The sequence below is a fragment of the Mustela putorius genome, unplaced genomic scaffold (genome assembly GCF_011764305.1).
Source record: "Mustela putorius furo isolate JIRA1106 unplaced genomic scaffold, ASM1176430v1.1 tig00000095_pilon_pilon_pilon, whole genome shotgun sequence".
NCBI classification, from domain to species: domain Eukaryota; kingdom Metazoa; phylum Chordata; class Mammalia; order Carnivora; family Mustelidae; genus Mustela; species Mustela putorius.
In genome coordinates this window covers 4,668,663-4,693,968 of record NW_025421280.1, presented here as the reverse complement: position 1 = coordinate 4,693,968, position 25,306 = coordinate 4,668,663, and the positions used below count along the sequence as shown (strand labels likewise).

The following is a 25,306-nucleotide window of genomic DNA, read 5'->3' as shown; positions in this document are numbered from 1 at the left end:
TTTAGATAAACGTACAAAGAAAAAAAGCACAAAAATTAAGGAATAATTTAGAACACCTATAATCTCATCACCTGAAGATATATGATAAAATTTTGGACTATTTTCTTCCTGGCAGACAGAAATAGATAGGTGAAAGTGTGTGTGTCTCGATGACTGGATACAAAAGTTCATATTAAAAAGAATAAATAAATAAATATATATATATATATATATAAAATGGGTGTGTGTGTGTGTAGTCTTTCTTGGAGCTGGAAAAAATGAGATTTAGAGTCAAGAAGAACAGTTTAAATTCTTAACTCTCCACTTATAAAACTATGAGAGTTTGAGGAATGTTGGGTCTTCATTTGTAAAATATTTGCCTTGTAACACTGAGAATTGAATGAAATACAGTGGTTCTCAAAATACAATGCCTGATCAACCACTTGTTAAATTGTTATAAATGCAAGTTTTCAAGCCCCATCCCCAACCTTTTGCAAAGCCCTGTATGATTCTGTGCAAAATAAAGCTTGAGAACCACTGACATGGAGTTTTGTAAAACCTAATGGGTACTCAGTAAATGTAGCTGCTGTTAATAAATTATGATGTTGTCTCCTCTTTGTCCTTTATTATCCCTCAATCAGGTTCAGTTCAATAGCACTCATTGAGCTAAAAGTCAGTGCCAGGCAGTAAGTGGGAGAAGACAGAGTTCACAGTCCACAGTCTGTAGCAGGAGACACCAGCCACTTTCGTGGGTCACATGTCTCAGTAACAACAAGCCAGAAACCTCTTTTTTTTTTTTTTTTTTTTTAAATTTTGCCCAGGCTACTCAGCCATAGAAACCATGGAGATTAAGCCCTTGCTTTTCAAAACAGGCTCAATGGGTGGGGCCCAAGCAATGTTACTTTCTGATCAAAAGGAGACCTTCTGATTAACAACAGTAAGCTACACACACACACACACACACACACACACCCCTTGATAAAAACCAACAAGCGCCTTAGAGATCATCTAGTTCAAACCTACCCATTTCATAGACTGGGGAACAGGGTGCTGATGGACACTGAAGAGGCGTGCAAAGGCATCTAGCCCTTCATCTATGTGCCTTGGGACTAACACCTAGACTGCTGTGGTGGTGTTTTGCTAGATGACAAGACACCAAGGCGTTCCCACTGACTCAGAAAGACGAATTAGAAATAGCCACCTGCCCTTGCCAGCAATGAAAGTAACAGACATGCAACTGATTTATTTCATTTCAAAGGGAATATATCATAAACTATTAGACCATCCACTATGGTTTGTATACAGACAGATAAATATTCAGGATGGGTCCATCTAGAAGCACAGGCATGGATATAAGAGCCACAGGAAAGCCTCTACACTGAATCTGACCCTCTAAATGAATAGTAACAAAGTACCGCTACTAACAGCATTTCAAAGAGTACCTGAAATCAAGTAAGGATTCCAGATGTGTCCATTTTTATTTAAAATGATTTTGACAAAGAAATGTGTAGTGGGTGGGGGGAGTCATATGCAGCCAGAACGAGAAGTCTGGTTAGTATTTTGTAAGAGAGGGAGAAGGAAATCATGCTAAATACAAGTTATACCTGGCTTTTTTCGTTTCTTTATTTTTAAACCTCCTTGGAGGTTTAAACAAATTCATTCTTTTTTCTTTTCTTTCTTTCTTTCTTTTTTTTTTTTTTTTTAAGCGGGCTCCATTCCCAACATGGGACTTGAACTAGAGACCCTGAGATTAAGAGTCACATGCTCTACGAACTGAGCTAGCCAGGTGCCTGTAAACAAAACAACAAAAAAAAATTCACGGAACAAATGTTTACTGGATATCAATTGCCTATGATCAATGAGGAATCATATTATTACTAACAGACATCTGACAGTTTACAGTCATGCAGTCTTGAGTAATTAGAAGGTTCTTGGTCACAGCTCACTGAGATCTCCAACAGGTGTGGGGTCCTACTGGCACTGGTATGCTGGTATGCTGGCCATGACCAAAATCATCTTCTCAGCTTGCCCACAGTGTGGCTTCTTGAAATTCTATGCCCCAGGAGATTCTTCCACACCCTCTAACTTCCTGTAACTGAGTACTAAGTTCTGGGACATCTCTACTCAGCACTCCTCTTAGTGCAATATATTTAAGTTAGTCTTTGCACTGCATTGCAAGATCCTTGAAGGCAGGGCAAGGTTGCACTCTTTTCACCTTTTGTTTTTTTAATCCCCCAGAGTGTTTTCACAGAGCAGTGAAAGGATTCAAAATATTTGTGGCATCATACTCAAATCTTCTACCTTTTTGTCCCCTATGAAGTCCACTCGGAGACAATCACCACAATAAAATTACAACAAGATAGAGAAAAGTCAGTGGACGTTCATTATAAACCACAGAAAACAAATCAGGTTAACACACTAATATTAATACCATATAGATGAATCATAGTCTGTACTATTATTAATAATAATAGCAGTAATATCTAACTCTAAGCAATTACTCTACACTATTGGTCACTGCAAACCATTGCTTGCTTTCTAAGGTGAACAACATCCCAGCTCAAGGTTGATGTACCCAGAGTGCCCACTGCATCAGAATAGCACAGTAGTTCAATAATTTGTCTGGAGAAGACAGAGATGGAGAAAAAAGAGAGAGAGAGGTGAAATAACAAGCCAGGCCTTCTGTTACACGTTCTTCTTTCCCGTTTTGCCAATCTGATTTCACTCATAGTGACTCATAGTGAAGGAGCAAACATGAGAATTGCATTCAGATGTGCAGAGGTTAGTAACTACTTAGTTTTCAAAACCAGCTCATCTTCCAGGAACGCTGTAGTTGCCTTCCGTTCCATTTCACTTAGATTGGCATCTGAACAGCTGCAAAAAAAAAAAAAATTTCCCTGAAGCCCAGAACACATTCTTATGTTGAACACCCAAAAGGGGGTATTTTAAAGGAGGTGGTGTGTATTCGCACTGTCAGAGAGGGCATTGCCATCTCGTTTCACACTGGGGATTTCCTCTGGTTTCTTTGTGTCAGTTTCATCTCCGTTTTGCACTCTGCTCCTTGCTCTGTCGCGAGGCCCCACTTTTCGTAGCCAACCTCTTAGAGCCAATCAAGAAGTAAAGAAGAGAAAAACGCCCGCCCGCTCCCAATTTCCTTCGCTCTGCTGCTCACCAACCGCAGAGCCGGCTGAGCCTCAGCCGCTGTCATCTTTAACCCAGCTCAGCTGATCGGTTGGCGCCGCCGCCGCCGCCAGATTCCAGAAGGGAAGAACAAGAAGCTGAAAGAGTAGACATGGACGTGAATTTCGCCCCGCTCCGCGCCTGGGACGATTTCTTCCCTGGCTCTGACCGCTTCGCACGGCCGGACTTCAGGGACATTTCCAAATGGAACAACCGCGTGGTGAGCAACCTGCTCTATTATCAGACCAACTACCTGGTGGTGGCTGCCATGATGATTTCCGTTGTGGGGTAAGTAGGGTCCCCCTCCGGGGCACTGATCGAAGGCGGCACCGTGGGGCTCCGGGGGTACAGGATCCCGGGGTGTGGAAACGCTCTCCACGCCCAGCCTCCGCCCTGGCAAGTGCAAGCGGTCAAGCCAGTGGAAACTTGTCAGGGCGAGGCCGCAGCAATCTTGATGTCCCCTTTTCCTTCCCGTGCCCCGGGCGGAGACGTAAAGGGATTGCTAGGGGTGAGGAAATTTTGCCAGCTTCGAACCAAAAAAAAAAAAAAAAAAAAAAAATCCTTTTTTTCCCCCTTCTGTACCCTGATTAGGCCCTTGTTGTAGATATTTGCAGCGCCCCAGTCTTTTAAAAATAAGAACCAGGGAAGCGGTGTAACCCTATCTTGGGGCTGGTGGGAACGGGCGCCGCCCTGGGAGACTGGGGCGACTGGGTGTGGATCCGAACTCTGCATTCTAGGGCTTTTCGTGTAAAAAGGGCACCCAGGAGGCGACACGCTTTGTCGGTTTCTCCGCCTAGTGCCCGTCTCACTGGGTGAGGAAGATGAGCTTGGAGCAAGAGGGTGGGTGTTTCCTGGTGGCGCAGCTCCGGGCGTGGGGTGAAGGCTGCCCTGACTCTAGGAACGGGGTTCTCTTGTGTTTTCATCCAGGACTTGTCAGGCGTGGCTACTTTCTCTCCTTCCCTTCTAGCCCGTGGTCTCATCGTATTAAAGACCTTCTCAATAGCAGATCTTAAAAATAAGTGTTGTCAAATACAGTTCCACCCGCTTCCCGCACACACACCTGTTCTTCTAGAAACTACCTTTTCTTGTAGTTTACCCTTTAAGAAATGCTTTTCTGACTTTTGCAGGATGGCGGTATTCTAGATCTTGCTGATTCTATGCATTTTTTAAAAGACTTTATTTATTTGACAGAGATCACAAGTAGGCAGAGAGGCAGGCAGAGAGAGAGGAGGAAGCAGGCTCCCCGCCCGAGCAGAGAGCCCGATGTGGGGCTCCATGTGGGGCTCCATCCCAGGACCCTGGGATCATGACCCCACCCGAAGGCAAAGGCTTAACGCACTGAGCCACCCAGGTGCCCCATTCTATGCATCTTTAAAGAAAAAGCCAACCTCAGATTTTATAAAGGAACTTGCTTGCCAATACAGAGGGAGAGTTGGCCTGGGAGAAAGAGGAGGAATCTGCAACTTGGAGGGTGTGGGAAAGGCCAAATAGGGTGTTTCTTAGGTTGGTTTGCTGATCTTTGGCTTATTTATTATTGAGTCACTTCTTGGTGACAAGCTCAAAACAACACCAAGATCGATCAGACATGACTTCTAGCCCAAGGGCACGTTGCAGTCGTTGAGGAACAGAACGGTGGAGAGAGTTCACAACTTCCAGACCTGGTTCCGAGTAGTTGTCCCCATGCAGAAGAGAACCCTCGTTTGTGGGATTCAGTGGACGGTTGCACAGATCCTCATTCTGTGTTGCCTAAGGAATCACAATCTCTAAGAATGACTTGGTGTGTGGAAGGCATAGGCTCTGAGCCGACTCTGAATTAGAGTGGCTGCCAAGTTAAAATTAATTGGGGTAGAACAGGGCTAAGGCCGGGGGCGGCTACTTCCTGAACCTTTCCCCTATCCTTATGCTTGAAGCTCATTTCCGAGAACATGAAAAGATTTTGTTGAAACAAAATAAATAGTATATAGGATTGCATCTGTTGATTACATCTGTTGGTTTGCTTTCTTTTTCTTTTCTCCCTCTTAGTAAACAAACAAGCCAGACATACTATCTGGTGATCTAGATATGAGGCCTTTTTTTTTTTTTTTTCTTTGCGGTAACCCTCGAAACTTAGATATTAGACAAGGTTTGACACATACTAGTCAAATGTTCAGAGAAAAGTATTGCTTTCCTTTCTTTCTTTCCTTCTTTCTTTTTTTTTTTTAAAGATTTTATTTTATTTGACAAAGAGGGACACAGTGTGAGAGGGAATACAAGCAGGGGGAGTGGGAAAGGGAGAAGGAGCAGGCTTCCCACTGAGCCCATAGCCCGATGCAGGGCTCCATCTTAGGACCCCATGCCCATGACCTGAGCCAAAGGCAGACGCTTAATGACTGAGCCACCCAGGGGCCCCAAAACTATTGCTTTTCAAAGAGGTGTACTGCCCAGACTAGTCACAGGCTTGGGCAGGCTTGCTGCTTTGATGGAATCCGTTTTTCACTGTGAAGGTCAGGGTCCAGCCCCCTGACTAAATATAGCTCCTTCATTATAGTGCCATAGCCTACTCACTCCAGGCAGTTTTAAAGAGTTGGCCTTTCCCATTCTCCTTTCAAATAAGAAATGTTGGCTGGCAGTGAACTTTTTGAAGGTAAAAGTAAAAAATAGCATCTTTACTTTTATTATTATTTTAAAAAACTTAGAAAAGATACAGGCTAGCAGTAAATTGATTTGAAAACTACGTGTGTGTAAAAAAATAGGATTTCCTTCATACCCCAGTAAAAATTTGGTGTATGACCTTTAACTGTTTTCTCTGCACCCACAAACACACAGTAATTTTTCTACAAACGACTTTTTTCTTTACAATCTAATAATAATAAAAGCAAACATTTATTGCATACTGAGTGCTCTGTATGCCAAGTATTTGGTAAATAATTTACCTTCATTATCTCATACAACCCAGTGAGATGAGTTATTATTATTATTGTTATTACTATTATTATTATCCTTGAGGCTCAGAGAGTATAAATTGACTTGCTCAGTCTTGTGCTCTGAATTAATGTGCCATCTGGTTTTTTTTTTGTTGTTTTTTTAAGATTTTATTTATTTATTTAAGAGAGAGAAAGAGAACATGATCGGGGGGTGGAGGGAGCAGAGGGAGAGGGAGAAATAAGCTCCCCGCTCAGTGGGGCTCCATGCTGGGAGCCCAGGATCACGACCTGAGCTGAAGGTAGATGCTTAACCGACTGAGCCACCCAGGTGCCCCTAATGTGCCATAATGTGTCATCTTCTTATGAGTCATGAAGTTTAGTCTCTTAAAGCTGGAAGAAACCAAATATCTTCGGGGTTAGGGAGCTTAGTTGACTCTGGAACATTTTTCATTCTAAAGAACTCTCCTCTCGGTGATGTCAGCAGATGGGTGGCTCAGAGCAGTGTTGGAGGCTGTTTATCTGGATCTTCTTTAGCATCTGATAGTTTCCCATACTTTGGTAGAGTGTGTGTGAAAATGTGGCCTGGGTATTTACTGGGGAAGGAACAATGTTCAAAGTGTGTTCTTAAAAGCTTCTGTCCCTGAGTAGTGACAAGGGGCCTCCAGGGCCTTGTTGGAGGTCTCTAGCCTCAACTGTGAATTCTCCTGTGTTGCAAACTGGCTTGGGTCAGGATGCAGAAAACCTGCTCTTCCAGCTCGCAGGAAGGAAGAAGTAAGACCAAGTGGATATCATCTACCTCCAAAAGCACTAGAAAGGGCTGCCTTTCCCAAGATGGAGGTTAAGAGGGATTAGGATAGAGGTAAATCTGTATCTGAGAGCCTGATCAGGCAAGGCTTTGTAATCCATGGTTAGAAGTTCCATCTTCATCCAAAAAGCCTTATTTACCTGGCATGTGACTTCCACTCAGTAGATCTACTCTGCCTCTTAGATTAATTCTGAGTGAGTCTCTTAGTTAACAGCCCTTATTAAAGATAGTTGTCATATGTTCTGGCTCTTCAAAGAGTATAAAGCAGTGGTTAAGAGTTCAGGCACCGGAGCCACATTAAGTAAATTTTAAATCCCAACTGCCGGTCATCAACTGTGTAACCTTGGACTTCAACTGTGCCTGTGCCTCAGCCTCCTCATCTATAAATGAGTCTAATTATAGTACCTGCCTCATAGGGCTTCTATGAGGATTACCCGAGTCACTACAGGCAAAGTTCTTACAATAGTGTCCAGATAATAAGTAACACATTTACTTATTATTATTATTATTATTTATCATTGTTAGTATGAGAAACATAGACAGCATCTTTTTTTTTTTTAAGATTTTATTTATTTATTTGACAAGAGCAATCACAAGTAGCCAGAGGCAGGCAGAGAGAGGAGGAGGAGGAAGCAGGTTCTCTGCCGAGCAGAGAGCCCAATACGGTTCCAGGACCCCAAGACCATGACCCGAGCCGAAGGCAGAGGCTTAACCTACTGAGCCACCCAGGCGCCCAATAGACAGCATCTTTATCCCAACAGCTCCATCTTCCCAAGTTCCAGCCAACTTATCTACTCCTACTTCTCCTTCAAGATTCAGCTTTAGTACCATCTCTTTGGAAACATTTTCCCTTTGTCCCTCACTTCCTTGTGTTAGTTGGGCCACACACCTGTGCCTGTATCTCCTGGTAGTTAACCTCACAGGCTTTTAAGTTGTCTGTTTCCTTGTCTCCACCCTGGACTATAAATTCCTTGAGGCCAGAGACTGTGGGTTTTGTTCGTGATTGCTTTTTCTTTTTCTTGCCGTGGTTAGAGGCCAGAGACTGTGGGTTTTGTTCGTGATTGCTTTTTCTTTTTCTTTTTCTTGCTGTGGTTATCAACTGTCCGTGGTTATACAGTTACTTGTATTCGCTGTATCCCTGAGGCCTCCTCTATAGCAGATGCTCAGTAGGTGAATACAAAGTAAATAGATGAACAGAAGGCTGCAATGTAATCACAGGGGCAACTTTTAACTGACCTAATGGAACAAATTATGTTGAAGCACATAGCAGCACTCTAGTACATAGCAACAGCATGCTCCTCAAGTGATTCTAACTGGGTCATTGCTGACAGCACTTGCTACATATTGGCTAAGATTACTGTAGTGTAAAAATACAATTTAGAAAAGGTTATAATGCAGACTCTTCACTAATTCATATTGCCCTTATAGAATTTTGGTGAAATACTCCCCTGCCAGCTTTCTCAATATCAGCACTGTGGACAATTGGGATCATACAATTCTTCGTTGTAGAGGACTGTCCTGTGTATTGTAGGTATATGTAGCAACAACCCTGCTCTCAACCCTCTGAATGCCAGTAGCACTCAGGTCCTCAAAAAACTGCCTGCAGATGTTGCCAAATATCCCTTGGAGGTCAAAATCGCCCCTGGTTGAGAACCACAGTTCTGTTGCCAAGAAAATCACGATAATTTAGTGATCACTAAATGCAAGTCAGTTTATAACAAGTTACAAAAACAGAGTTCCTGGCAGTTACTTAGCAAAACAATTTGATTTTAGCTCCTGGCTTCTAAGTGTTCATACATAAGTATGGAGCAGATTTTAAGCTTACATGGCTTTGATCATTATCCTCGATTTATTACATTTGTTATGCTATCATTCTTTTTTTATTCTGCCTGGAAGACTCTGCTGATTCCACAGACTCCCTTTTTTGACAACATTCTGGCTGTTGCTTTTCTATGTTTTGCTTAAAAGTTCATGTGCTCTGGAGTCCCACTACCATAAACTTGGAATTACATGATTTAATTAATATGAAGTGCATTAAGGCCCAGCAAGTGATAATATTTAAACAGTAGCTGCTGTTATTATATTATGTCCTAGGTTCCAAGTATATCTGGAATTCTCACAGCTTGTGTGTTCTCTTAGAAATATTAGACGATGGATATGCTTTAGTGGTTTTGTCATAATTGTAACTTGTTTCTTAAAAACACTTGTATTGCTTCCCTTGAAGACTTCAGTTTCTTTTTGAGATTCAGGCATCACTTCAGAAAAGACTGGGTGACTTAAAAGGAATAGCATTAATAAGAAGCAGGGAAGTGTGTGTTTTGCTGAAAGGGGCTTCGCATTTTTTAAGTCAAGAAAGGAAAAATGCCTAAGATTGAAGAAGATATGATGTACCTTCTCCATCCTTAACACATCTTGCCACTAGATATTCTTTTTTTTTTTTTTTGAAGGAATCTCTACTCCCAGCGTGGGGCTCAAACTCACAACTCCGAGATAAAGAGTCACACGCTCCAGTAACTGAGCCAGCCAGGGGCCCCTTGATACTCTTTTTATATCATACAAAGCAATAGAAGTCTCTGCCTCTATTTCAAAGTGAAAATCAAAGACAACACCTACCTACACCTCCAGTTTAAGTGCTCAGTATATAATGCATTCTGGTTGTGGACTGGAATTTCTGTGCTTAACAGAATGCTGAAAGATTTGAGCTCTGGAAATCTAAAATATGGGCCATAGAACAGCAGCATCTTTCACCGTGGGAGCTTGTTGGAAATGCAGAATTTCAGGCACCCTCCCAGACCTCCTGAATCATAGTCAGCTTTCTGACAAGACTCTCAGATGATTCATAGGCACATTAAAATTTAAGAAACACTGGTCTGGCCTGGTTCAAAAGAACCACTGAGAAATTTTAAATAAATGTACCCATATGCCCAGGTGTTAACTTCAGAAATACTAAATAGATACTTCGTGGGTGAGTGCAGGATCTTAACTCCCCAAGTGATTCTGATACACACCCCCAGGTTGAAGTTAAGAAGTACTGATCCCATCAAACTCCCAGTTTCACAGTTGGGAAGGCTGGAGTTCATGTGGCTAATTAGGACCAAAAGCTGCTAATAAATAGTAGCCTCTTTTATTGTTATGAAGTAAAATACTTATCCTGTTAAGTCCCGTTGCAAATATTCTGAAGCTTCTAATTAACCAAATTCAGCTCCTTCACCGACTCTCACAGTTTGTATTATTTGCCTTTCTTATTCTCAAATTCCTCCCTGCCATCAGGAGTCTTCCTGGTGTGGCTTCAGAAAGCACCAACCACACACAGAATTTTCAAACATATAAATGCCTCCAGTGCATCTCCAGCTAAAAGGCTCATCTATTTTTATACATGTATGATCAGGCCTCCCCTTTAGGACAGCATAGTGTAGCTCCTGAATGAGCTCATTTTTTTTTTTTTCTTTTCTTGAGCCCATATATTCTTAAAGTACTTCCTTACTATGTGGCCTGGGGAGGTGTTACCAGAGGGTGGAAACTCCAGGTGTCACTTTATGCTTCTAGTTGTTTGAAATGGCAAGACGTTTCTGGAAGGCTGGTACTTCTGTTTGAAACGAGCATTACTTTAATCTTTTCAGAATGAGTGTGGTCCCATAATGTGTTTGAGGCCTATGGCTGCCAGTTGTCTGGTATTGAAAAATAGTCAAATTGTTGGTACTTTTTAATGCTGCAAAAATGAAAAACCCAAGTTTCTAGTTGGTAAAGGAAGAATGGGATCAGAGAGCTCTGGGGGCCACCTGGGTAGCTCAGTGGGTTAAGCCTCTGCCTTCAGCTCAGGTCATGATCTCAGGGTCCTGGGATCGAGTCCCACATTGGGCTCACTGCTCTGCAGGGAGCCTGCTTCCTCCTTTCTCTCCCTCTGCTTGCCTCTCTGCCCACTTATGATCTCTCTTTGTCAAATAAATAAAATCTTTAAAAAAAAAATAGAGCTCTGGGATGTTCTGGATTGGAATGTATTAAAACATTTGCAGATGGAATTAATGGCAGTTTTTTTATGCCAAAACCTAGCAAAAAGTTCTTGAGATTAATCAACTCCCACACCAATGCTACAATATTACTCTTTTTTTTTTTTTGCTTTGTCCACTACACAAAGACTATGAAGCATTTACCAACTTGTCAGGCGCCGTGCTAGGAGACACAGTGGAGAATACGACTCCATGATACCTGCTTTCATCGTGTTTAGAGTCTAGAGGGGCAGCAAGGCGAAACTACAGACATAACTCATTTTTATACAAAGAGAGCAAGTGTACAGAAATATACCCGCACATCAAAACATTCTTTTCAACCTGACTTACCTCCTTTCCCCTGTTCATTATGATCCCAAATTTCAAAACTCAGGTGTTGAAAATGGAAGAGGCCTTGAGTGTGGACAGGAGAAAGGATAATTACATGTTTCCTTCCCGTCCTCCCCTGCAGCTCAGTTGGATAAGTATTTCCTGAGCACGTGCTGTAGGTCAGAGACTGCGCAGGCACAGAGGGCACAAGCAGGAGTACTGCTCCCCCTACCTTCCCAGTCCTCCCAGAATGAATCCCCCTCCTCCCCTCCAGTCTTTCTACTCCACTTGAGACAGGGCCCCTGCAGTGCTGGCCTGTGCCTTTCCTTGATGGGTTCCGTGCTGCTTCCGAGTACAGAACTGTAAGAGGTCTGTCAACCCTCAATAAAATTTATAATTTCAAAATTCTTCACCTAATAAGGATTGCCTTTCATTAAATCCTTGGACACCGTTTATGAAGCCTTGTTCTTGACCACCCCCCAACACTTAAAAAAAAAGAAAAAACTTCCTGCTACGATCAGCCTGGGGATGGTAGTTTCTGTCTCCTTTTCCCATATTAGGATTTATAATGATTTCTGGATAAGTTCCTGGTCCCTTTCTTAGAAGGCAAAAGCTCTCAATCTACTTAGTAGGGGCCGAGAGCTCTGCTTTAGAAATCCAATTCTGAAAGATGAACTTGACCTTAATACCAAATTGCACAGCACTATTAGACATTTCTTATTCTTTTCCTTTTGGACAAATGAATTCTATCCCTTATCACTCAGCTTCAGAATACATACCCATAACATTCTCCTCTGTCTGTTGCAATGGGCTTGCTTGCCTCTTATTTCCAAGAACACTTTCATGCCTGTGATCTCAGACAAAAGCTGCAGGCTGCCTCTCCCTTCTGTAAGGATTTACCATTAAACAGGTGGGATTTCCCAGCCTACCCTTCCACGGAGCAATCACTAATGGAGACACCACTGAGAAGGCAGAAAGTCCAACTGAAGTAGAAAATTGAAGCTTTGGTTCCTGCCTCTCTAATCTGCTTCCGTACACATGCACGTGGTTTCTCCGTGTCTCAGAGAAACAGAAGGGAATGGAGAAACTGGGTGTTGGTGGGGGGAAAATGGGCTGGATGATCCCTGTAAGAAAGAAGATTAAGTGCCACCAGGCTCATTTACATTTGCCCATGCCCTGATTCTCTGGGCCGTGGGGAAACAGTTGAATTTACTCTGCTGAAAGGATTCAGAAAGAACAGTTTGCAAACAAAGATCTTTCCACCTCAGTTCCAAAACATTGTGTGTTGCGAGAGTGCCCATGGGTTCCTAATTGCTGAAAGCAGTGATGAGTATACATGAAGGTCCATTATACTGTTCTCTCAGCATCGTATAGGGTAGAAATTTGCCCTAATGTAAAGTTTCAAAAGGAACAGTTGCAAGCTAATCAGATCCTTGTACACTGTTATTTGAAGTGACCTCGCCGAGGGAAGTCTGAGATATATGGCTTCTAAACCAGACCCAACTGACTGTTGACTAAGAAAAAAATAAGCAATTAGCTTAATATATGTGCTGCCAAAGCGAGCACAGCAATTAGCTTAATAAACAAACAAACAAAAAATGGAGGTACAGAAGATGTGTCTTCTGTGAATACTTTAAACTTGTCAGCTGCTGCCAACGGAGTGGACCATTTGAGTGTTTAGATCCATGGTGCCAAGTGCACAGGATATCACTGATAGTACCAACAAGGGTGCAGTAAATTCTGTGGGTCTTCCTAATTCAGCTCAGATCTCAATGTTAGGTTACGATGTCCTTTCTGCGACCAAAGAGGAAGGGTCCCATTCCGCCTTAGACTCCTCCAAAGTCTGCTTTACCCGGTCATTATTAAGCCAAGGTGACCCTGATCATACTGACTCCCAAGCTGATTTGTACATTTATGTCTATACTTTACAGTCAGAAATAGTATTTGCCTGGGCAAAAGCCATACTGGGAAACCAGAATAACCATGGAAGGCCACTGGGGTTATCTGGGGAATCAAAGAGCAAGAGGGGCCTGTACAGACATGTCTGCAGGACTCTGAGTCTCCTGTGGCTCCCCCATGCTCCCTCCTGATCCCCAGCACGTGCTAGTGGCAAGACTTACAAAGTTCCTCCTGCCGGGAAGCCAAAGGGCCCTTTTGGACCATGTCACAATCATTCTGCCTCCCATCTGGACAGGCACACATGATATTTCCTACTTTTCTTTTTCCTCTGTTCCTTTCATCATAGCTCTGTGAAGGTACAAAAGACAGGGACTATTTCTCCGGTAATATTTAGTGTGCACTGAGAATAATAGTGATTTGTCCAAGAGAAACTTCCTGTCCCTTCATTCCTAGTCATGGAAAGTTGCTAGGTGCCAGGGAGAAAATGTTACAGTCCCAGCCCTCAAAGAGCTTAATCCAGTGGGAGACAGACGTGCATCCAGTCCTCATTCAAGTAAAGGTAACACCATGGCTGTGATGAGGCTAGGAAGGAGAGGCATATGGTGCTCTGATGTGGACAGAGAGACAGAAGAAGGGCTGATCAGGGTGCATTTTGAAGGAAGTAGGAGTGAGTCATGCAGAGAATGGCTTGTGTGCAGGCTTGTGGGGGCCAGAGACAGGGCGAGGTCTAGAGTGAGATCAAAATCCCCAGGGGACGGAGTGTGAGAATAGGAGGCTGTGTATGAAAAGACCACAGGCAGGGCTGCTGCTAGCCCTCAGGCTCCCTCAGACTGATTATTGAAAGCACCCCTTCCGCCTAGCAGATGCATCCCAAGCCAGATTGGTTAGTGAGTCAAATGTGGCCTGGACTGTAGCCCCCTGCCCCCTTCCCGCTCCAGCCAGTGCTCCATGTGCCAGTACGAATCCCATAGCAGTATTTAGTGGCCTAGAGGCACACACAGGCAGGCGCCAGACCCTGTGGGGCCTTGGAGCATGTGTAACGAACTGTATTTTTATTCTAAGAGCAAGGAGAAGCAAGAAAATGGATGGGTGGGTTCATCTGTGCAATGACCCTTCTGGCTATTGAAGGACCACAGAAAAACATCACCAATTTAGAGAAATCCACTGTGAGTAAGTTGTTCCCTGCCTGTCTTGGTGAGTCAGGCTTCCTCAGGAACCCAACTACAAAAATACCTTTTGGGGTTAGGAAATTGGAACTCAGGGCAAAGCGGCTTCCACTGCTCAGGAAGTATTTCACTGCCTTTTTGGCTCTCGTGGGCCTTGCATTGTGCCCGGAGTTACCAGTGGTACACTCGACTTGATCTGAGGATGTCCGTTTTGGTAAACTTTTATCGCCAATCCTACAGTGGATGGGTTTGGACATATTTACTAACTTGTGCATTCCCTAGCTTGCTTAAGTGTAGAATGAGATGTGTTTTTCCAGATCTGTCCTAGCTCTAAAATTATGTGGTCAGCCAGGTTTTGTGTTTTTTTTTTTTTTTCCTCTCCTCCTTCAGGAGCTGAAATTTTAGCTCTGGCTAGCTGAATCATGTTGGCACATTCAGGACATGTGTCCACACCTGCTGGTAGCCACCTCGCCTCAGAGAGAAGCCAGAACATCAAGGGATTTCCCAGAATGATCCTTCGTTGCTAACCCCAAGTGGAAGAATACTGAGAATGGGTGGGTGTGGGGGAGGGGCGATGGGAGTCTGGAAGCTGCCTAACAATACACAAGGGGCTGTCATGAATTGCTGTCATGGTTACATCAGCTGGCATCCTTTTCTCTCCCCTACACCCCTTCAGATGTGTTTCATCACTTCTCCAGGCCTCAGTTTATTCATCTGTGCAAGGGGACTGAAGCTCTTTATCTTTGAACACTCTGCAGTTGTTAAACTAGATCCTATTTCCATCAAGGACAGAAAACTGCATTCTCTCTCTCTCCTACTCGGTCCCTTCTCCCTTCTCTGTCCTTTTCCCTTCTCTCTATCTTCCCGCCTCCACTCCTCCCGCCCTTTCTCACTGGGGGACTACCAGTAGATGAAACTCCACCCATCAGAGCCCAGTGGCAATTGTCCCCACGAAAGCTGGGGTAACATATTCATGGGAGTTTTTGTCTAAAGCTTCCTGGGCTTTATTGTGACTGGCATGACTAAGAGCCCAGCTGTTGACTAAGAAATTTCACTCATCTCAGATGAGAGCCGGCTCCCAAGCTCCTGCACCCACTGGAAAATGAAATTAAACCCTGGAGGTGGTGTATGTGTTTTATTTTCCTCCAAATGCAAGTAGGTGCCAAGGCCTTGGAGTGGTACAAATTTTACTCTTTGTTAGAATGGAATGGCACTTAAGAAGAATAAGGAAGAAAACCATTTCTGCTCCGAGTAACTTTGTTCATTTTTTTCCAGCTTGGAAACTTGGTTACTTTCTAATTATAGATTGTGGCTGGGTGTGTTGTAAGCTAAAACCAGTTCTATAGGGCTCTGTGCTCTGTTCTTTTCCCTTGAACATGAGCAACAGGAACAGGTGAAAAGCAAATTTGGAATTGCTTGAGTCAGGCCTGGATTTTTTGTTGTTCTTTGTCCTGGGCTTTATTTAGACATTCAACATAGAAGCCTACTTTGCTTGTCCAGAGAAAAACGGGCAAAACTTGGCATACTTTTTATGATGCGCTTCACCTCATGAATTATTTTGATAGGTGTTCTAGAAGGAACTGAGTAGGATACCTTTGCTATTTTGCTACCAACCAACCGTCTTTTATTTGCAGTTAATGCAAGGCAGTTTCCTTTAAACTTGAACCCTCCACTGGAGTGTTTTGTATTCATGTTGTTGTTTGCTTTCCTTTACAGCTCAAAAATATTGGGGTGAAACTAGTAAACAATGGGAATAAACTACCCACGATGCTGCCCACTATAACGGCTCCAGTCTCTCAGGATAACTTCTTTCGGCGTCTTTCGAGGGCTAGGAATGAGATGTATTAATCGGCGACAGTTTCTGGGCCTCTCCGCTCCGTTTCCTTTACCACCTGCTAGAAAAGATTTTATTTTTGTCCTGTCCAGTTCTTCCCTTCTCCAAGCCTGCAGTGATCTTTCCCAGATCTGGGCAGAAGGTACAGCATAACCCAGATACAATTTTTTAAAACAGAAAACGTACAGAGTGACTCTGTGGGCCCAGATGATAAAGAACTGGTGAAGGACAGACAGAATGGGTCCATTGCTGGACGCTGGGAAAGCCTGGGGGAGTGGGGTGGTACCCCTTGCCACAAGAGGATCTGGAGAAGCGCCAGGAAACCAGGCTTAGAGTGGGAGAAGGAACAGCTTTGCTGTGGTGTATGAATTGCAATTGCATGAATGTTGTTGGAGAGACAGTGGAAGTAAAGATGGGTGGTTGTAGCTGGCCTGTGCCCAGCCTGGGTCATAGTCTGGGGAGAAGCTGCTTTTATATTTTTATATTTTCCTTTCATATATGTTCATTTTATTTCTGATAACAGAATAAGGTACTAATTATAAAAATTTCTCCTTCTCAGGTACATGACATATATAAATCCACCTAACGGAGAGAATGTAATATGATTACTTTTACCCACTCAATAGACTAGTAATATCTTTCCATATTATTGAGTATTTAAAAATAGCCGCATAGACCACCTCTAGTAAATTGGTGGCTCTATATGTTACTGCTGTAAGTTTTTCATCATAAATACCACTCCTGTGGAGATTGTTACATCTTGGTCTTTACATTTTATTTGTTTCCTTTGATTGTATTCTGAGGAGGAGATTTATTGCCTGGATGGGGATGAATATTTGAATGAAATAAGCAACTTACTATTATAGGGTTTAACTCTAAATTATGTCCTACTGCACTACTCTTCCCACTGTTTAATTCCATGCATTTTAATAGAAATTTTTAACTTCATCAAAGCAGTTTCACATTATTTTATTCCTGATTTCGCCCATTAAGGAATGCAGTACTTCCTCTCTTACTTGAAACTATTTCACATAGCTTTTGTGTTTCTGAAGACAGAATCAGAGCTAAAACATAAAGGGATTTTTAAAAAAGAATCTTAATTATCCTGAATATGAACCCTGACATGAGTGCGAATCCTTCATCTGTTCTGTTTCAGAGAAAGTAAGCTCTTGGCATCACCTCTCAGTCCTGTTTTCCCCCTGTCTCTCATTTCCAAATCAGTCATGTTGATATTCAGTGCAAGATGAAAACACGCTGACCCTCATTGTCCTTGCCGAGTAAAATGCTCGTTAAGCCCGTTGTGAGGGTACAAAGTTAGTAACTCATTGTCCTTACTGACCACAAATGTCATATGAAGGACTCTGTATATGCTGTGGGTTGTGTGTCAGTGAGGGCCACAACACCCAGTCCCTTCTCACTTCGGAACTACTGTGTCTAGTTTTCTTCTTTCTTATCAACAACAGTGTAACCTTTGGGTATGTAACAATGAAGGTGGGGGCTCTGTGCCTGGAAATCTCAGCAGATAACCCATCTCCTAATGACATTCTTGCCCCTTTTAAAGAATTATAATGGAGTCTCTGTGTTGGGAGTCATAGACCTGCCTCCAAGGGCCAGGCAGGTTATGTAAGAGAGCAGTGCAGGGCAGCTGTTAGACAAGCAGTGATGAATGGCGGCTCAGTGAGGGCCATGCAATAGATGGTCGTAGGGACACGGGGGCTAATTGGAGAGCACTTGTTCCATAGGAAAGAGAAGGCACTCTAGCCAGTCATTGACAGGTGGAAAAGTGGGCCTCCTCTTGTTAGATTTTCTTGTTTACAGGAAAAGCTAGAAATCCCAAGTTGTATGGATTTTTTTCAATACAATGGGATTCAAGTAAAAATTCTTTTTAAACACTGTACCATCCAAACACAAACGTGACAACAGACTGGGTATGGCTGATGGAGGCCATCATGGGACCTCTACATACATCTGTTGTGGCAGCTTCTGTGAGGATTTAGATAAACCCAAACAGCTCAGAAAATACGGGAGTGCTGTCCGGGGTGTATACTAGAGCCCAGGATATAATGAAATGAAACATCCCCTCCAAAAGAGGCAGTCTCTCTTAAATTATAAAAGTCTCTTAGCTCTTTGCTGCATTTACCGTGAGAACGAAGACCGTGCTCAGCAGTCGGACTGTTGTGTTCCAGCAAATGTCAGCGTCACTCTGCAGGGACACACGGTGATCGTGAGAGGCCCGCCAGGATCCTGTGGGGGGAGTGTCAGTCACATCAGTGTAGACATCAGTCTCCTGGAAGGAGAAAGAAGAGGCTCAGAGTTGACAAACCTGGGGGAAGACAAAGGGTCGGGCTCCTGTTTGCACCATCTGTAGTCACGTACAGAACGTGATCAGGGGCGTCACACCGGGCTTCCGTTACGGGTGGAGGTAGGGCTGTGCTTGCTTCCCCAGCAATGTCATTCCCTGGGAGAATGGTTCTCTTGTCGAAATCCAAAATTTCTTGGGTGAAAAAGACATCTGCAGGGTTTGGATGAGGCCAGGCCTGGCTTGTTCAGTATCTCAAGCCCAGGAGAATGAGTTAATTCTTGAAGGAAACAACATTGAACATGGATCAGATTTGGCGGCTCTGATTCAGCAAACCACAACAGTTGAAATCAAAGATATCAACAAAAAGTTTGGATGGTACCCGTGTTTCTGAAAAAGGACCCGTTCAGCAAGGCGATGGACAAGTAAGACTGAAGTTGTCCAGCTAGAAACAGCAAGACCCCAGATGGTTCCTCAGACTTATTTGTAATATTTTGTTTGTTTGTTTGTTTATTTTGTAGTATCTTTTAAAATGCAATAAAAACTGGGGTGCCTGGGTGGCTCAGTGGGTTAAGTCTCTGCCTTTGGCTCAGGACATGATCTCAGGGTCCTGGCATCGAGTCCCCCATCGGGCTCTCTGCTCAGCAGGGAGCCTGCTTCCCCTTCTCTCTCCACCTGCCTCTCTGCCTACTTGTGATCTCTGTCTGTCAAATAAATAAATAAAATGTTTTAAAAAAATAAGAAAATAAAATGTAATAAAAACCATGTATGGGCTTTTGGGGGAAAATGTTTTTGAAAATTATAGGCCTTGAATAAGATGACCAGTTTGTTGGGAGTCAGACTTCCAAATGTCTTGGCGCCACCATTTTTCTCACCTCCATGCCTCTGTTTCTTCTTCTGAGAAATGAATTAATACTATCTGCCTCATCACATTATGAGGATTAAATAAGACCATGTAGATAAAATGCTAAGTACTCAGCATGGACTTGACTCCTCCTCACCTTCCTCATCTTTATTCACATCCTGCGGCTACCAGTGCTGACCTCGCCTCCCTTTTTCTTCGTATTCCAGGTTCCTGAGCCCCTTCAACATGATCCTTGGAGGCATTGTGGTGGTGCTTGTGTTCACGGGGTTCGTGTGGGCAGCCCACAACAAAGATATCCTCCGCCGGATGAAGAAGCAGTATCCCACGACATTTGTCATGGTGGTCATGCTGGCTAGCTACTTCCTCATATCCATGTTCGGGGGAGTCATGGTCTTTGTGTTTGGCATCACTTTTCCTTTATTGCGTAAGTGAACCTCTGTCTTCTTTTCTTGCCATAAAAAAAAAAAAAGAAAAGAAAGAAAAAAGAAAAGATAAGTAGGAGCAATTGTTCATTGGGAATTACCTGACCTGTTCTTTATGTGTGTAGGCATGTCTGCAAAATTATCTGAATTTTTTGCCACAGCAGATCAAGGCCTGATGTTTCACTAATTCCACAGAGATATAATGAGGGCCTGGTATGTGCCAGACAGTCTTCGGGGATATGACAATGCACAAAAGAAATACAAATCCCAAGTCCGATGGCAAGAAATTTGCACAGCCTGCATCAGCCTCTAGTCTGATCTCAATCTCCTTAAAAATTCCTAAAGGACATTCATCCTGTCCTAACACAGAATGAATGGATTTCACTTAGAAATAAACTCTTTACTGTCTGCTTACTCAGTAGATCATGTTTAGTGTCAAAGTGCCCTAAGTCTTTAAGAATAAGTGGCCCAGAATACAGTTACTGAGTACTCTGATTTTGGTGGCAAGGACCAGATATTTCCCAAATTTTACATGTGTCATTTACTGAGATTCCAAACTCTTGAAACCTGAAATAGAGAACAGATATAATTGCAGTCTCATCAGCAGAAATCTAATTAAATTCTATTATATTAAGTCACAAGAAGATCCCTTTAATAGCATTTCACATGGGCATTTGTTTCATTAAATAAAATCAGTTGCTTGTTTGGGGTTATGTTAGATTAAGCCCATGTGAATTCACACCTTAATGTACAAAATATTTGTTTTTTTTTAAGTATTTATTTAAGTAAAGTCTATACCCAATGTGGGGTTCGAACTCTTGACCTCGAGATTAATAGTTGCATGCTCTTGCAACTAAGCCAGCCAGGTGACCCTTATTGGACAAAATATTTGAATCAGCAAATTCAAACTTTTGAAATATTCCTGAAGTTCTCCTTATGTGCCAAGCTTAGTATTTCAAAGGTTCTGGTTTGTTTTTAACACAACTTGTTAACTTCAGTACCTTTCCACATCAGGGCCCCAGACAGGCCAGTGTTATGAAATAGATCATTGGTAGAGAGTCAAGTGTCCAGATTTCTATTCCTAGACCTGCTGGAAACCAGCCATGTGATTTGGACCAGGTACCCTATCTGGGCTGCAGTTTGATCATCTATAAAATAAGGAAATTAGGGGTGCCTGGGTGGCTCAGTGGGTTAAGCCGCTGCCTTCGGCTCAGGTCATGATCTCAGGGTCCTGGGATCGAGCCCCGCATTGGGCTCTCTGCTCAGCAGGGAGCCTGCTTCCTTCTCTCTCTCTCTCTCTCTCAGTGTACTTGTGGTTTCTCTCTGTCAAATAAATAAATAAATAATCTTTAAAAATAAAATAAAATAAAATAAGGAAATTAGAGAGGATTCATGACTCCTACACCTTGATGATTGTCAGAATCATATAGGAACTTAAAAAATATGGATTTTTATAGCCATATCCTAGCCATATCCCTTAAGATGTTGATTCTGTGATTTGACAGTGGTGCTCCCCAAACCTGTATTTTTAGAAAGTTCCTCAAATGTTTCCAAAGCTCTAGGTTGGGAGACTCCAGATGTAAGGCATACCAATGTTTCTCAAAATGAGAGTCTTAAGATCAACATATGAGAATCATCCAGAGTGAATAGTGGCTTTTTACATCATGGAGCTTTACCTCAGTCTTTCTGAATTTTGGGTGGTGGAGACCTGGAATTTGCTTCTTTTTAACAGGCTCCCTAGGTGATTTATATGTGCATGGGGGTTAGAAAATTGCTGATAGAGATCCCCTGCTGGGCCTGTTTAAAATACAGATTCCCAGGCCTGTCCCTTCATGGTTCTGGTTCAGGAGGTCCAGGAGAGGGGCCACGGAATGTTTCTTAGTAAACAGATGTGAGTAATTGTAAGTGATGAAGCAAATGTACAGAACCTTGAGGTACCTGAGATCTATAAAACCATGAGTTGGTTTTTTTTTTTTAAGATTTTATTTATTCATTTTATAGACAGAGATCACAAGTAGGCAGAGAAGCAGGCAGAGAGAGAGGAGGAAGCAGGCTCCCCGCTGAGCAGAGAGCCCGATGTGGGGCTCAATCCCAGGACCCTGAGATCATGACCTGAGCCGAAGGCAGAGGCTTTAGCCCACTGAGCCACCCAGGCACCCCTAAAACCATGAGTTTTTATCTAGACGTCTGTACCCAGCACTGTGGGAGACTACCCCTCGGGAAGCACATCTACCCCTCGGGAGGCACATCTGCCTCTCGGGAGGCACAACCTGGTGGACTTCACCCGCACACTTCCTGCAGGAAGATTATTAGTGAACCGAGCATGAGTTCATTTTTGGAAAACTTTGTTTTAGTTGGTTTTTACGTGAGTTGGAATCCTGTTGATTCACTGTGAATTTCAAGGCATTTAAGTAGTAGCAGAAGGGTAACAACTCAGCGTGAGAGAGTGTGGCTGCCAGATTAGAGTCCTTCCTGCTGAATACGTTTTCCTTTACACATAAAGAAAACTTACTATATGACTTGACGATGAAGAGCCTTAGACCAAGTCCTAGGATCCCTTTGAGGACTTGGATCAGTTAGAGAACTGGACGGGTCTACAGCTAACTGAGGCGGTTTCCCTAAAGTGTGAAGACAGGGAGCGGAAGGTCGCGGTGGATGGAGAACCATTGCTTCCGTGCTAACCGGGTTTCATTTCCCCGCAGTGATGTTTATCCACGCGTCGTTGAGACTTCGGAACCTCAAGAACAAACTGGAGAATAAAATGGAGGGAATAGGCTTGAAGAGGACACCGATGGGCATTGTCCTAGATGCCCTAGAACAGCAGGAGGAAAGTGTTTCCAAAATTGCTGACTATATCAGCAGAGTGAAGGAATAAATACCCATGCCCCCTTGATAGGGCTGTGGCAGACATCAAGTTGCAGTTTGCCCTTATCCAGACCTACTCCCCACTTGTGTTCTTGAACTCGGAGGCGCCTGTAACGTCCACCTACCTACGGCAGCATGCATGTGTAGGTCCAACTGTTAACATCTCCAATGCTCCAGAGAGAAGCCCTCAGAAACTGCGAGAAAACTACCCTCCTATTATGCCTGAAGTCTCAAGTGTGTCTATGCAAACTGCTAGGAAAGGGATCACACTTGCTTCTGTAGAGAAATAAAAGAAAAAGCATTCTGCGTTGTACAGCAACAGTACTGTTAACTTGTAGGGAAAAAACTAATTGTATCAAGGCAATACGAGTAAATGAAAAAAAAAAAAACTGTTAAAGTAGATGTCAACGTGTTAGACTTTTACTCCTCTGCCCCTCCCGTGTCCTCCTCCAAAAATATTCCCTGGGACTAGAATACGTGCAGTCTAAACTAGTTTGGCTTTTCTTCTTCTTCTTTTAAAATCAGAGATGATCTGTATCACTTTGCCTCCTGTTTGACGTGCAGTGGAAACTGGATAAACCAGTTTTTATTTTGTTTACAAATATAAAGATAGCTGTTTAGGAGACTACTTTGTCAAGTTCTTGTAAATTTTTGAAATACTAGTAATGCCTTTTCACTAGCAGATATCTGTTGCAACCTCAAGATCACCTTCTTTGAGGTTATTATCTATAAAACCTATATTATTCTTGAGAGTCTTGTTAAAAAAAGCAACAACAAAAAAATAAAACTTGAGTTCTGTTCATGTGGCACATCTTTTGTTGTTTTGATAAAAAGGTGTCCAAGATAATGTTTCCTATATTTTTTTCACTGTTTAGTTTTTAACTGGAACATTCAGAAAGAAGGAAATTGATGTACATTGTATTGATTTCTTAGGGGCACAAAGAGAACAATAATGGTTGGTCTTTTGAAATCTGAAAGGCATCTGTTGATGACCAAGCAAAAAGACTTATGAAAGTGGGAGTCACTAGTGGCTTTCTGCACTTCATAAAAATTGTAGATAGCAATGGTTATCACTGTATGTTTTCATAGCTAGACATTAGAATCAAGATAGCATGAGTTTATATATCCTGTTACTTTCTTCCTTTTATTTCTCATGTATTTAGAAATAGATGATACGAAATGTTTTGCTTGCCAGTTGAGTGATTTCATAGATGAAGACACAACATTTGGGTTTTCCTAACACTGAGTTATGAAGACAACTGGGGCAGTACTTACTGAAGAGACTCTCTGTATGTCTTCAAATAAGAAGCCACAGCATATGCTGCTCCTGATTAGTCTTGCATTTTAACTTCTCAGCCAACCCGCAGCCTTCCTCTCTAGCACAGTGAGAGCGCCGTGACTTCATAGATATGGTGTACAGTTTGTACCCTTACCCAAAGATGGAGAATAAAGTTTATCCAAGATTTTTATTTGTGAGGCTTTGTTTCATGCACATCTGTTGCTAAATACCTGGGATACTTGGTGACAGCCCTCTACACGAAGAGGACGTGCCCTGCGACAGAAACCACTCAGCTTGGGTTTCACACACCATAGTCTCCCCTCCATGCCCCCTATCCGTGCTTCTGCTTTCCATGGTTTCAGCGGCCGATGGTCAGCCTCAGTCCAGAAGCAGACGATCCTCCTCCCGACACACCAGGAGGTCAATGATAACAAATATGACAACACAATGCCTATGTAATTCCCCTCACTTCATCTCCACAGGAGGCATTTTCTCATCTCACATCATCACAGAACAAGGATGAGTATGTACAGTCAGATGATTTTGAGAGACCGCATTCACATAACCTTTATCACAGCATATTATTATTGTTGTTCTAGTTTATTATCAGTTTTTGTTGTTAATCTCTGTGCCTCATTTATAAATTAAACTTTGTTGTAGGCATGTACAGGGAAAAAACCATATATAGGGGATTCATTTCTATCTGTGGTTTCAGGCATCCACTGGGGTTCTTAGGCCATATCCCCACTGGATGGGGGTGGGGTGGGGGGCTATGGCACTATTTAATTCTTCAGTAATTTCCAGTCAGAATAAAATTGAATTCCAATGGGATCCTTTTTTAGACCTGACATATTATTTTTTTTTAAAGACTTATTTATTTATTTATTTGATAGACAGAGATCACAAGTAGGCAGAAAGGTAGGCAGAGAGAGAGGAGGAAGCAGGCTCCCCGCTGAGCAGAGAGCCAGATGTGGGGCTCGATCCAAGGACCCTGGGATCATGACCTGAGCCGAAGGCAGAGGCTTTAACTCACTGAGCCACCCAGGCGCCCCTAGACCTGACATATTTGAACCCTTTCTAGTGTCTACATGAATTCTGTAGACTGAGTGCTAAAGTGACAACTTAAATAAAATATATACTCATAATAATTACTAAGGGTTGGTGGTCAATTCTGAAAGGAAAATAATATAAAAATGTAGCATGTAAGAGCTGTAAATCATTGCATTTTAAAAACAAGGGGCACCTGGCGGGCTCGGTCAGAGTGGAATCAAGAGTTCGACTCTTGATCACAGGGTTGTGAGTTCAAGCCCTGTGTTGGGTTTAGAGATTACTTAAAATCTTAAAAAAAAAAAAAAAAAATTTTAAAAACAAGTTAAATATATGCAATGGAATATTATGCAGCCATCAGAAAGGATGAATACCCAACTTTTGTATCAACATGGACAGGACTGGAAGAGATTATGCTGAGTGAAATAAGTCAAGCAGAGAGCGTCA

General features: G+C 42.7%; 1 protein-coding gene, 1 long non-coding RNA gene and 1 pseudogene across 2 annotated transcripts; 2 read left to right on the top strand and 1 right to left on the bottom strand.

Moving 5' to 3' along the window:
* Window positions 1-1,427: 1,427 nt before the first annotated feature.
* On the bottom strand, window positions 1,428-3,260 carry LOC123391390. Its single transcript, XR_006606087.1, has 2 exons — window positions 3,152-3,260; window positions 1,428-2,853 (listed from the first exon to the last, which is right to left on the bottom strand). It is a non-coding gene; the product is annotated as an uncharacterized LOC123391390 (long non-coding RNA).
* ARL6IP5 (ADP ribosylation factor like GTPase 6 interacting protein 5) lies at window positions 3,240-24,002 on the top strand. The gene is made up of 3 exons (XM_004738332.3): window positions 3,240-3,447; window positions 19,453-19,670; window positions 22,371-24,002. Exons 1-3 carry the CDS (start codon window positions 3,272-3,274, stop codon window positions 22,541-22,543), a joined length of 567 nt encoding a protein of 188 aa, XP_004738389.1. The 5' UTR covers window positions 3,240-3,271; the 3' UTR covers window positions 22,544-24,002.
* LOC106005022 lies at window positions 4,288-18,938 on the top strand (annotated as a pseudogene).
* Window positions 24,003-25,306: the final 1,304 nt, after the last annotated feature.

Coding starts and splice junctions, on each gene's coding strand:
- ARL6IP5 (XM_004738332.3), top strand. CDS start 3,272: ATGGACGTGAATTTCGCCCCGCTCCGCGCCTGGGACGATTTCTTCCCT. Junction 3,448..19,452: donor ATGATGATTTCCGTTGTGGG/GTAAGTAGGGTC, acceptor TTCGTATTCCAG/GTTCCTGAGCCCCTTCAACA. Junction 19,671..22,370: donor CATCACTTTTCCTTTATTGC/GTAAGTGAACCT, acceptor ATTTCCCCGCAG/TGATGTTTATCCACGCGTCG.